The sequence below is a fragment of the Pseudophryne corroboree genome, chromosome 10, assembly GCF_028390025.1.
Source record: "Pseudophryne corroboree isolate aPseCor3 chromosome 10, aPseCor3.hap2, whole genome shotgun sequence".
Lineage (NCBI taxonomy): Eukaryota > Metazoa > Chordata > Amphibia > Anura > Myobatrachidae > Pseudophryne > Pseudophryne corroboree.
This window is the reverse complement of record NC_086453.1, coordinates 328,608,956-328,622,704: the sequence shown is the minus strand read 5'-3', so window position 1 is coordinate 328,622,704 and position 13,749 is coordinate 328,608,956. Positions and strand designations below refer to the sequence as shown.

The window sequence follows — 13,749 nt, the reverse complement described above, 5'->3', positions numbered from 1 at the left end:
TATGTCATGTTCCAGGTATGTGACATTACACATAGAGTATTCCTTGCCTGGCATTAACAGTGTACGTGTCCATAACTTTTCAGGTTCAATCATGGCCGGACTGGCCATCTGGCACTTCTGGCACATGCCAGAAGGGCAGGTGGGCCGAACCGGTCATTCAAAGAGCTGGGAAGGCCTCCGGCTCTCTGGTTCCATGGTCGCCATGGAAATGGGGGCGTGCCGCGAGTGAGTCCACGCCCCCGGACTCGCGGCGCCCCCCCCCCAGCAACCGTTGCCATGGTAATGGGGGGCGTGCCACAAGTTCACGCCCCCATGACTCGCTGCACGCCCCCTTACGTTGTGCGGCGCGCCCCCTGTGATGTATGCGCACCCCCCGTGACGCGCATGCGCGTTCACAAATGCCAGGGCCGAATTAAGGCCCCAGTCCGTCGCTGGGTTCAATAGATCTACAATGTCTAGATAGACAGTCATCAGGTAGACACCAAATGGTTAAAAAAAAAAGATGACACATGAAAAGGCCGACATGGAAAAGGTCGACATAACATTCAATTATTGGTAGACATAACATTCAATTATTGTTTTTGCTGTCGTTTTCACAGTCAGAGCACAGGAAACCCCAATTAGTGTATCCCGTTCCCTTACCATACTGCGGGCAGGTTACTATTCCCAATCGTAGTCCACGTGGATGGTAAAGTATGATAGAGTTGATAAAAATGGAAAAAAAAAAAAAAACTTGTGTCGACCATATCGACCATTTAAACCTGTCAGCCTTTTGTTCCTGTCGACCATAAGCACTGCCAGACATTTATAGGATGACCTAATGACCATGTTAACCCAATGCATGTCGACAATTTGGTGTCGACATATTGACTATGTAGACACTGTAGATCTATAGACCGCCTACTGTCCATAAGAGAACAGGTGCAGGAGTAAGTGGGAAGACACAGAAGGAATTCTGGTTTGATGGAGGGATTGTTGGAGGGTTTGAGGGAGGGATTGTTGGAGGGTTTGATGGAGGGATTGTTGGAGGGTTTGATGGAGGGATTGTTGGTACATTACTTTAGCAGTTTTCATGGTAACCATCCCGGTTGTCTATGGGGTTTCCAGACAGAAAGCATTGCGTAAAGCAGGTGTTCACAATCTGGGTGCCCCGGGACACTTGCAAGAGTACCCTGGGTAGGTGGTCCAGGACCAATTCAAATGTTATGGTCAATATAATAGGAAAAACAAGTGCTGGTGGCTTCCAATCATAAAATATGTGGTCAAACAGAAGCGAATCCTGTTCCCTCACCCCATAACTGACCCAAAGGATGCATCGCGTCACAGGGCCATCTTAACAGCAGTGTAGGCCCCTGGGCAAAGCAATGCACTACCCATCCTTCAGCAGTAGGGGTGGAGAATGCTATCAGCGGCAGCTTTGATGTCCCGTGGACGGTAGGGGGTGTTCTATCTTCCGCTCAGCATGTAGGACCTGGAGCAGTAATTTCTGCTAATTACTCCTTTACTGCACAGATGGTGGGAGATGGGGAGGGAAGGAGAACACTACACTGTAGAAGGGGCATTGTGCTGAATGAAGGGGCCCCGGTACATGACTTCCAGGGTGGTAGGGGGTGTTTAATATGCAGGGGAAGGATGGATAGTGGAGTGGGCTTAATATTCATAATTTTCTGGTGGGAGGGCAGCTTGCTTGACTGCAGATATCTCCAGTTCCTGGAAATAGATTTCTTAGCTTTCAAAGTTTCAATTAGATAATACTGGAGAGTCCCACCTTTCAGGAGATATTGGGGACTTGGGGATCAGAGATCAGGAGCCAGAGCAATCCATCAATGAAAATATAAAATTGCATATTAGGCGTGTGGAGCTGGAGCAGGGACCAGCTGCTGGAAGGCTGATATCTCTGGTTCTGGCCATAGTAGAGACATGCTGCCAGTGTCATCCGAAAGGGGAGAGTCTCAGCTTTTGGAATATATCCTCAGAAAAACTCTAAGTCAGATAGAACCTGATATATCTGTCTGGGAAGAGCAATTAACAGGGTAGAATTGAAACCACTGCTTTGAAGTTGGATATCTCCGGTTCCCCAGGGCCGATCTGCAAAAACTGGTACCTCTGGAAAAAGGGGACCTTCAGCTATCAGCCTAGGGCCATAAAACTCCTGGGGCCCTTGGCCAAGTGCGGCATGTTCGGAGCCGGCAATCGCTTCATTAATTCATATAAACACAATTTGCTTAATTTAATATATTTTTTTCTGAATTTCGCAATAGGAAATATTTGGCCTCGTGTGGCGTGAAAAAAATTCTGACACTCTATGGCGCCCTGTTTAAAAAGAGTTTGGGAACCACCGGCATAAGTCATAGCCTTCAGTGCAAGTGAAAACCTCAGGATAGCCACATAGTGTTCTACAATATGGCATTTAAGCTTCTAGCTGTGAAATGGCCAGTTACTACCGGGGCTGATTCTGTCTAAAAAAAAAAAATTACTTTGTTCCTGGACAAACCATATTGCTCTTCAAGGGGTTTCAGTGGCCAAAAAGCCCATTTACACGATTATTTGGGCAACACATGGTTAATGTGTTTATGCTCCATTGAGGATTCATCCTGCGTTGTCTCAAGTGGCTTTCTGAACGCTCCATGCAGAGCCGGCCATAGGCATAGGCAAACTAGGCAATTGCCTAGGGCATTTGATATGCCTAGGGGCATCAGCAGCTTCTGCTGATTAAAATGATATGCAGCATGCCTATATTCTGTGTGTAGCATTTCATATGCAGAGACAGCCACAGTCTCACACAGTATATAGGCATGCAGCATATCATTTTAATCAGCAGGAGCTGCTTGTGCATCCTTATCACATAACAATGCAAATAAGATGCATTTTCATAAAAAAAAGGTGCCCGACGTTAGCATTGAGGAAAGATTTATGAGGACACATCTGTATCCAAGAAGAGGCAGAGGTCACAGTGTTAGTGGCAGTGTGAGTGCTGTGTGCATGTGAGTGGGTTGGTTGTGCAGTAGTGTTCGTAATATGTGTAAGGAGCATTATGTGTGTCATGTAAAAATTATTTAATAATATGCAACATATGTGTAAGGGGCACTATGTGTGTCATTATGTGTATAAGGGCATTAATAATGTTAATACTACTGTGTGATGTAATGTGAATAATGGATATTATTGCATGATCAAATGTGAATAAAGTTGCAGTACTGTGTGGCGTAATTTGAATTGGGGTGAACATTGTGTGGCCATGCCCCTTGCCAGCAAAAACACACCCCTTTTTGGGCTGTGCGCCAAATAAGCGAACTGTTCCTATTTAAAATATTGGGGGTACAAACACCAAAATAAGGACTGTTATTAGTGAGGGGTGATGGTGCTGGGAAAGAGGTGCAGGGTCAGAGGCGGAACTAGTGGCGGTGCTAGGGGGCACCAGCCAAAATCTTGCCTAGGGCATCATATTGGTTAGGGCCGGCTCTGGCTCCATGGGGGTAATTCAGAGTTGATCGCAGCAGCAAATTTGTTAGCAGTTGGGCAAAACCATGTGCACTGCAGAGGGGTCAGATATAACATGTGCAGAGAGTTAGATTTGGTTGGATTATATTGTTTCTGTGCAGAGTAAATACTGGCTGCCTTATTTTTACAGTGCAATTTAGATTTCAGTTTGAACACACCCCACCCAAAACTAACTCTCTCTGCAGGTGTTACATCTGCCCCCCCCTGCAGTGCACATGGTTTTGCCCAACTGCTAACAAATTTGCTTCTATGATCAGGTCTGAATTACCCCCTAAGTGCGTGCCCCGTAAGTAGCAGAATCCGCAACATCTACTTTTATTGAAACAGTGGTCATTCACCTTTTGATAAATAAATGCAACATTAGTTGTCATATCAGACAATATTAAACCAGAAAATTCACATATTTTCCGTGATTTAAGAATCTGATTGTACTTTGACAGATGTTTGATAAATTCTTGATAACTTATGATTTCTGGTCGACTGTGTGGCCAGCAACTGAAAAGGGGGCGTGGTCTATAGGAAAGGGGGCATGGCCTCGCAGCAGTCACTGTGGGGGCATGACCAGTGCTCTGTGAGCTGCTTGCATGCCCCCAGTCCCTCTGTCTTCATTGTACGTAGATGCTGTGCACATTCGCACAGCGTCTATTCACCACTGCTCTGCTAAGCATGCGACAGGAGCCTCCCTACGCACCAGCCAATCAGCTCCTGTCATTTTTCAAACCTGTAATGATTGGATGGTGAGTTATCACCTTCCACTTATCACTGCTTTATCACTTCTCCAGGCTTAATACATCTTCCCCTTGGCCTCTTTATAGAGGAGAGGCACGGGTGTTTTGGGACCGCCTACTTTGATTGGTAGGAGGGCAAATCTTGGCGCCCAAGTTCATCCATGATCTTACACCACCAAGTTATACCCCTTTCACACTGCACAAATAACCCGGTATCGACCCGGCATATTGCGCACAGTGTGCGGTGTGAAAGGGCTATGGTCGAAATCCTGGGTCGCCGTCCCGGTAATTCAACCCAGGAATAAAGCAGTGATATTCCCAGGTTGAATATCCGGTCAGTGGCAGTGTGAACGGGTTCCAGGGTCGATGCGACCCGAGACCCGTTCACTACATAGGGAGAGGCGGCGCAGAGATGAGCTCATCTCTAGCGCCGGCTCCGCCCCCCGCTGCTATGGCAACCGACCCGACAAATTGCTGTGTCGGGAAGCCGCCTGTTAGGGTCCAATGCTGTACCCCACCCGGGAAAGACCTGTTTCCAATTCCTGGGTGGGATCTGGCAGTGGCAGTGTGACAGGGGTATTACTGACCCCTGGAGAAAGGGGTGCGGTCTCAGACAGCGGGCCCTCCGGGAATTTTCCGGGTGCACCGGTGGGCCAGCCCAAGCCTGTCAACACTGCTATATTTGCAACAATATAATAACAAGTGGAATATTTTGATGGTAGATCAGACTGTGCTGAGAGTATATGGATAAAAACAATGAAACAGATTTCGGCTTACATATTTTATTATCCCTGAAATAATAATGGACAAAGTGAACAGTTGAATACTGTGTCAAACAGTACTGAACTCAACAAACTCAGAACCAAAGAGAAAATGTTTAATCTGTGTTACAGAGGCCAATCCCGGGACGTTTTTTCAATCCCGGGATTCGGGATTGAAAAACACTCAATCCCAGGATTCCCGGGATCCCGGGATTGCAGTAGGGATCAGTGAAAAAGGGTGTAGGGAGCAGCGCTGGAGGGTAGGTTGCGGTGCGGGAGGGTGTAGGTAGCGGCGCGGAAGGGAGGGAGGGTGTAGGTAGCAGTGCAGGAGGGTGTAGGTAGCTGGGCGGGAGGATGTAGGTAGCGGTGCGGGAGGGTGTAGGTAGTGGTGCAGGAGGGTGTAGGTAGCGGTGCTGGAGGGTGTAGGTAGCGGTGCGGGAGGGTGTAGTTAGCAGTGCGGGAGGGTGTAGGTAGCGGGGAGGGTAGGTAGCGGTGCGGGAGGGTGTAGGTAGCGGCGCGGAAGGGAGGGAGGGTGTAGGTAGCGGTGCGGGGGGGGTGTAGGTAGCGGTGCGGGAGGGTGTAGGTAGCGGTGCAGGAGGCTGTAGGTAGCGGTGCGGGAGGATGTAGGTAGCGGTGCGGGAGGGTGTAGGTAGCGGTGCATGAGGCTGTAGGTAGCGGTGCGGGAGGATGTAGGTAGCGGTGCGGGAGGGTGTAGTCAGCAGTGCAGGAGGTTGTAGGTAGCAGTGCGGGAGGGTGTAGGTAGCGGCGCGGAAGGGAGAGAGGGTGTAGGTAGCGGTGCAGGAGGCTGTAGGTAGCGGTGCGGGAGGGTGTAGGTAGCGGTGCGGGAGGGTGTAGTCAGCAGTGCGGGAGGGTGTAGGTAGCGGTGCATGAGGCTGTAGGTAGCGGTGCGGGAAGATGTAGGTAGTGGTGCGGGAGGGTGTAGTTAGCAGTGCGGGAGGGTGTAGGTAGCGGCGCGGAAGGGAGGGTGTAGGTAGCGGTGCGGGAGGGTGTAGGTAGCTGGGCGGGAGGGTGTAGGTAGCGGTGCGGGAGGGTGTAGGTAGCGGTGCAGGAGGCTGTAGGTAGCGGTGCGGGAAGATGTAGGTAGTGGTGCGGGAGGGTGTAGTTAGCAGTGCGGGAGGGTGTAGGTAGCGGGAAGGATTGGTAGCAGCGCGGGAGGGAGGCTGTTAGCACTGCACGGAGGGAGGGTGGATGTAAGTAATACCACTTACTATTAGGTGGGCAGCAGCCATGGACACACTGAACGCGGCGGTAATTCAAATGAAGCGCCGGGCCGCCAGCCAACCAGAGCTGGTGGACCGGCAGCCAATCAGGGAAGCGGCTGCAGCAGTCGCTCCTGATTGGCTGCCGCTGCTGCGGCAGCTCCCCTGATTGGCTGCCGGTCCGCCAGCTCTGATTGGCTGGCGGCCGGCGCCACATTTGAAGTGCCGCCGCGTTCAGCGTTTGTCTATGGCTGCCGCCCGCCTAATTGTAAGTAGTATTACTTACACACCCACCCTCCCGCACATGCGCAGTGTAATCCCGTGAATCCCGAAATTGGATGCTCCAATCCCGGGATTCAAATCCCGACATTTTTGGGCCCAAATCCCGGGATCCCGCCGATCCCGCTCCCGGGATTGGCCTCTCTAATCTGTGTCAACTCTTCCATGTCCTGTATGACAGCAGCTGTCCAAACTCATTCCTGTGGCTGTAGAATGAATACACATTGTAGATTTGCGTTTACCTCTAACATAGGCATGCAGAACCTAAATACATAGAAATGCATTATGCAGACAGACCCTTCTGGTGTGTATAATGCTTAATGGCTCGAACCACCCAGCGTTTGACATGAGTCAGCTCTATTATCTTATCATCATACATATAGGAAGGAATATAGCATCATTAATTAGTATCGCACTTAGAAGAGGTAAGGTCTTTTGTATGGAAACAAAATGAATTAAAACAATATTGCTAAATATTGATTTATTGATGTCATTGTTAGAGTTGCGGACTGTCCGATTCCCAGCCTCAGATCCAGATTTTAAACATTTTTCCCTAAAATTGTCCCCATTATTACGTATTGACCAATTTTCTCAGGACAATTGTTTTATACAGTATTCTCCATATTGGATGCAAGTCTTACAACCTATTTTTATTTTCTTAAGGAGTAATACAAATGCAAAATAAAACCCTTATAATTAAATTATTTAAAACATATTGGTACGGGGTTTGAAGTGCACCAAAGTCCGCATAGAAACGACCATTTATGACGGACTCAAACGCTTTCAGTAGCAAAGTTTTCCTGGAAATTATTTTTAAATATTGGCAGTTACGTATGTTGGCAGTGTATTTGCTGTGCTGGATTCAGTGGAAATCATCCTGATAGTAAACATATTATTTAGTAAAATTAATATTTGGGTCCCAAGTTTATCCTCTAGAGGTTCCTCTGCCTCATTTACAGAAAGCGCAAACATAAATTGCTTTACCTTTTATACATAAAGCTAACACTTTCTGGTTCTTAGAAAAATGCCAGTGAACAAAATAGCAGTCACAGCACGGCACATTCAGTTTGCTATTGAAGTATTGTACAGAAATTGTGTCTTTCACTCATTGTAAACTTGCATGTTCTAAGTAATGCCAACCATGTAGGCACAGATTGCCACACACAGCACACAAGTGTTTAATCTAATCTGGGCATATAATGGGAAGGTACCTCCATGCACTGCACAGCCTGTGTAAAGCCGTAATAGGCACCCTGGTACACTGTGGGGTCCGCACTGTGTGGCCCTCTGGCCTTCAGAAGGGGTGGACATTGGGTCTAATTCAGGTGTGGTTGGAGCTGTCATCGCTGCCGCAGCAATGCACAGATATGGTAATGCAGCAGGATGCACCTCGTATAAGTAGACACTTCCTGCATGCATGTGTGCATCCAGTGATGCATCCTAGGGCACAGAATCGGACCACCTACGACACCATCGGCCGGCTGCGTGAACCGTGGGGTCATAATAGCCGGCCGCCGCAGCTCCGATCAAAAGTCCAGGAAATCTCCAATGGAGATCCTGGTCTCGGCACACCCCCAAAACAAATGCGGCACGCCTCCGTTTTGGGAAACAGTTGCCGTTACTGCCCCCTCCACATCCCTAATTGGCTGCAGAATGTCAATCTACTGACGACTGCAGCCGTTCAGGTTCAGGTCTGGCGCATGCACAAAGTACCGCACATCAATACTTTGGGTCATGTGCCAAAGATCTTTCAGGACCTGAATTAGGCCCATTACTAATTAGCAAGTTAATTGACGAATGAGAAACCTATATGTAACAACATATGAGCAGGTATGTTAAATTTGACTCTAAAAGCAGGAAGTAGATGAGGGCGGGGCTGCAGGTGAAAGTTCAGAGGGCCACGTGTGACCTTAGGGCCACTTGTTGCCCATCAGTGGTGTAAACTGTATAAGAGAGTACAATGTAGGCAATATGAACAGTAACTGTGCAGTGCTAGGTAAGTCCCCTCATTGTGTCAGTGGTCTGTAAATGAAAAGGGACTTCATTCACTGTCAGATTAACACCCACAGGTTTACAGACGGGGGTAGATATACTTCAACCAGTCAGGACCACATACACGTAGTACCTCCGCCTGACATAATCAGAGCCTGGCAGGGTGACAGACAGGACAAGGTGCAGTGCAGGTGACGGGATCACATGGAGCAGAAGTGCTTCATCAGGAGGTCAGTAAGGATCATACACAGGAGAAGGGTTCCCACAGTCTGTTAGAATTATGGTGTCACATACTCTTCATTCCCTGGAGCTGATTAATGTTCAGATGAATGTCAGAGCATTCTCAATATCTTCTATGAACAATATCGTCATCTTCTGCCAGGGGATCCGCTTCACTCCGTATGTGCATGGGGAGAAATCATAGGACCTCAGGGATGGATGACTGCAGGGGTGGACAGTGGAAGCGATGGGAAAACAGAAAGACAGACAGAAATTATTGGCAGTTATTATTTCCCATCACTTATACAGAGCCAGCATATTATGCATGCAATTACAGAGACTGTGTAATCATTCAGCTTCCGCCCTTCTAGCATGTGTTGTACCTTGGATGAACATACTAACATGGGACGAACATACTTACTCCTCCCAGACAGCTGTATAGCGGAAAACCATAATTCCCAACGTTAGTGGGCATGACCACACCCCAATGGGCATAAAAGTGCTACTCTAGTGCTAGACTCCTCACCTCCCTCTACTCCTAAAACTATGGATGGTCATCGTTGCGCCACTATCGATTGTGACAAACCATCGATGGTAAGTAACTATTCTATGTGGTACCATTGATAGTTTTGCAGTCTGTGTTTTCACATATGCGTATGCGAGGCGGCTTCTGCGGAAGAGCTGGGGGCGGGGCTGGGGTGTGAATGACAGCTCTGCCTGACAAGGAAGCCGGCCATCCCATTGCCAACACAGCACACTGTGGGGCAGATGTTTTAAACCTGGAGACGGCATAAGGAAGTGATAAACCAGAGATATGTGCAATGTGATAAACACACCAGCCAATCAGATCCTAACTGTTAATTTACATATTGGAACTGATTGGCTGTTGCGTTTATCACCTTGCACATATCACTGGTTTATCACTTCCTTATGCCTTCTCCAGGTTAATGCATCTGCCCCTGTGTGTGAAACGAGGGAGGCGCAGGGCTTCTGGCTGACAGCCTAGCTGCTCTGTGCATCAGCACCAGCGTGGAAATGTACACAAAAACAAAAAACCTCGGGTCCATGGCTACCGCTGATTGTGATAAAACATCTGTTTTTCCGCCATCGATTGTAAAAGCATGTAAGATCGTTCACGTACTATGGATGGTTTAGAACCATCGATGATCGATGGCCATGCCTACCTAAAAATACCCTTGACATGCTGCAGTGCATATAGCAGGGACACCTGCTCACAACAGAGAAGCTGCCAAGCTTTCCACAAATATGGCCTGACATGCCAAAACAGGACTGTCCCCATTTAAATCGGGAAGGTCGCGATGTATGTAATAGAGCCCATTATCCCAGCAGCAATGCTAACCACTGTGCCACCCTAGTTATAGATATTATACTTTACTACAAAGGATGTAGTTAGAAATGTTTGGGACATACTGAAATCAGTCACTGCGCAGCTCAGCTCCATTTCTTCACTTATATCCACTGAAGTTTGCCCTATTCCTGCCCACTAGACCGCAAGACAAAACACAACATACATATCCAGAATATCTGGTAGAGTTTCTTCAGCCAGACATCTGTAGCTGTCATAGTCCATGTCAGCTTTAAAAGAAAAACTACACATCCAGGCCATACTTGCCTACTCTCCCGGAATGGCCGGGAGGCTCCCGAAAATCGGGTGACCCTCCCGGCCCCCCAGAAGAGCAGGCAAGTCTCCCGATTCGTGGGGACCCCCCTGCCCGTCCGCCCACTTAGTGTGTAAAGTGGGCGGTCTGGGCAGTTGATGACGCGATTCTTGCTGAATCGCGTCATCATAGCCACGCCCCCTGCAGTGTAATGCCGGTGATCGCGGCATTACAGGGCGGGGCTTAAAAGAGGCATCGTCATGACCCCGCCCTTGCCCGCCCCGCCTCCGGCCCACCCCCTCCACGACATCACAGCCTTCCCTGCCCGCCCTCTGAGCTGACCTGGCTGCTCTCTCCCGCAGAGAGCAGACAAAATGTAGATAAGTCTGATCCAGGCTAATATTTTTCTTTGGACCTAGAGCCCCATACCTAGAGACAGAGCCGTAACTAGGTGTGTGCCGATGGTGCCTTGCCCACAGCGCAAGTGCAGTGAAGGCGCACCATCTGGCAGCACACCCCTACCTACGGCTGTTTTGGTCAGTGATGGAGTAGTGAAATTTCCGCTATCTGCTGGTGCCTGCCTCTGTAAGCGTCGGGAAGCGCGCCATTTGGTGTTACCCTTTGTGCGGTAATTCTGGCTGTGAGCTCCGCCACCACCTCTGAAGTGGAGAGGGAGCGCTCCTTCAGCCACCTGGTCCCGTATAGGAGCCGCCGCTGCCTCTATTGATGCCACCAGGGAGACCAGGCGCCGCCACCTCTGAAGTGGAGAGAGAGCGCACCTTCAGCCGCCTGGTGCCGTATAGGAGCTGCTGCTGCCTCTACTGTGACACCCGCCACAGCCTGAGCACTGGAGAGGGGACTGTGAGCGCCAGTAAATGAGTGTCTGCGCCTGGTAGTCCTGGATGCCGCATCGCACTAACAGGTGACACACACACACACACACACACACACACACACACACACCCTCACTCACTCTCACTCTCTGTTGCTGTAATATGTAACAAAGGGTGACTCTGCTGCTATAATGTGTAAAACGGGACTCTGCTGCTATAATGTGTAAAACGGGACTCTGCTGCTATAATGTGTAAAACGGGACTCTGCTGCTGTAATGTGTAAAATGGGACTCTACGTGCCGTACTGTGTAATATACCTGCCTAATGTGTAAAAGTGGACTCTACCTGCCGTACTGTGTAAAAGGGAGCTATGTGGACACGCCCCTTCCCCATAAAGCCACGCTCCTATATTTTGGCGCGCGCATTGGCACGGTTTTATATTTGGGGGGGAGGGGGCGTCGATGCTGTTTTTTTGCACACAGCACTAAAATGTCTAGTTACGGCACTGCCTAGAGAGTCTGATTCCAAGAGAGAATGCCAACGTGAATGTACGTCACTGAAACTATCTCTGGCTATCTCCCTTCTACCCAGGGCTGACCAACTACAGTAGATGTTTGATCTTCACGGTTTATTATTAGGGTTTTAGATTTAGAAGTAAATAATCAAGTATGACACTTGCAAATCAAATATTATATCCATGGGCATAGCTATAGTGGGTACGGTTGGATCCATTGTTATTCATTTTATGTACTTAGATGACATATGACCACAAAATGTATGCCCCCAGCTCAGTACCATACCAGGAGACTTACCGGCCTCTCTTGGCAGAGTACACACTTTGAAAGGAAAAATGAAAAGATACTGTATCAGGAAAAGGCTAAACAGTCAACTTTAAACCGTTTTCATCATCCATTCCAATTTCTACCATTCCAGGTTAATATTATGGCAGACCTTTGGCTTGTGCCACTAAAAGAAGCCACTGTTCCAACATCCAGATACAAAAAAAGTTTGCCATATGTAACCCATGAAATATGTTATCCTCCAAGTACTGTAAGTCATCCTCTATTTCATTATTAGATAATGGATCCTCAGTCCTGCTGCGTTAGCATATTAGCTGTACTGTGTTGCACAGCTGCTTCATTGCGGCGCTGCAATATCGTACAACTCTGAATCAGGCCCACTAAGCAGAAGATCAAACTAAGGAGAGAGATAAAGTGGAGAGAGTACCAACCAATCGGCTAACTGTCATTTTGCAGGCTGTGGGGCAAATGTATTAGGCCTGGGGAATGGAGAAAGAAGTGCTAAGTGCAAGGTGATAACGCACTAGCCAATCATTACGGATTTGAAAAATGACAGTTAGGAGCTGATTGGCTGGTACGTTATCACCTTCAACTTATCACTACTTTATCACTGCTTTATCACTTCTCCAGGCTTAATACATCTGCCCCTGTGTTTGAAGAATGACTAGAAGCTAGTTGGTCGGTACTTTATCTCTCTCCAAGATTTGGTAACTATCCCCCCCCTTCACCCTTGAATACTAGCTTGGTTCCCCAGGCTGAAGGTGTGGGCTACAGTAGCACAGCTCTTACACCTAAGTCAGACATACTATGAAACACACACTCCTACATTCCTAGCTTTCCATTCTGGAACACTCTGGAACCCAATCTGCTGATATAGCAACATCTCCCTGACGTGCTGCTGAGACGGACTTCTGATCTTGCTCGTGTGAGAATAACTGCCCATGTAGTGTCTACATTAATAGACATCTCTGTGTGCTATGCCATGTTGTTTCTTGTTTCTGTATTTGCTTTGTGTTCCTGTTCGTACTATTTAGAACATATAAGCATGGGAGAAAAGCTTGGACTGGAGCCTCTTGGTACAAGATTCTCTGTAAGAAGATAGTATAGGACAGTGGTTCCAAACTTTTTTGAATCATGGCGCAGAATTTTTTACACGTCACCCCTAGGCCAAAAGTTTTTTATTGAGAAAATTAGAAAGAAATATTATATTAAGCAAGTTGTGTTTATATGTCATCCTTATGTTCTGTTGTGTGGTGAGGGACAAGATTGACTTCTGTTTGTCCACATATTTTATGACTGACAGCCACCAGCACTGGGTTTGCCTATTACATTGCCCATAAATAATGTGAATTGGTCCTGGACCACCAATCCAAGGCACCCCTGCAAGTGTATCGAGGCAAGGCACACAGTATGAGAACCATTGGCATAATAGGTGTACTTGTTAGGATATGGTGCACTCTGCACCTGTCTCCTTCTGTGTACCAGTCTATGGGGGCATCCCCTAGTGTTAGACCTCTAGTGCCAGAAGTCACTCGGAGGCGGAGTTATATGATGTATGTAGTTCCTGTTCCTCCTGAGGAGAGTGTGACAAAGACTGAGAGACAGAGTCCTGGTGTACAAGTGTTCAGAGCTGAGACTGGGAACAGATCTCAGCTACAGAGACTCACAGTGTTCCAGTGCATGCATCATCTTCTCTACAGTGGGAGTCAAACTGCACGGCTGTGCAGTCCTCCATGCTTCACCACCACAGACACCTCCTGATAAGTACCACTACCTAATGCTGTTACCTTGTGTGAT

At 48.1% G+C, this 13,749-nt stretch overlaps 1 protein-coding gene and 1 long non-coding RNA gene across 4 annotated transcripts in view; one reads left to right on the top strand and one right to left on the bottom strand.

Moving 5' to 3' along the window:
* Nucleotides 1–13,749, top strand: part of LOC134966670 (uncharacterized) — a 117,332-nt gene that overhangs the window by 14,547 nt on the left and 89,036 nt on the right. The window contains exon 1 of one of the 3 annotated variants that reach the window (XR_010188688.1): nt 9,053–9,294. The exons of the other annotated variants lie outside the window; for them this stretch is intronic. This is a non-coding gene — a long non-coding RNA (uncharacterized LOC134966670). Of the gene's footprint in view, nt 1–9,052; nt 9,295–13,749 lie in introns of those variants that run through there. 3 annotated transcript variants of the gene reach the window in all.
* SCN2B (sodium voltage-gated channel beta subunit 2) overlaps nt 6,448–13,749 on the bottom strand; it is a 103,297-nt gene continuing 95,995 nt past the window's right edge. Inside the window, exon 5 of the mRNA XM_063943592.1 lies at nt 6,448–8,923. Coding sequence (XP_063799662.1) covers nt 8,900–8,923 — 24 coding nt within the window. The 3' untranslated portion in view covers nt 6,448–8,899. The remainder of the gene's footprint in view (nt 8,924–13,749) is intronic.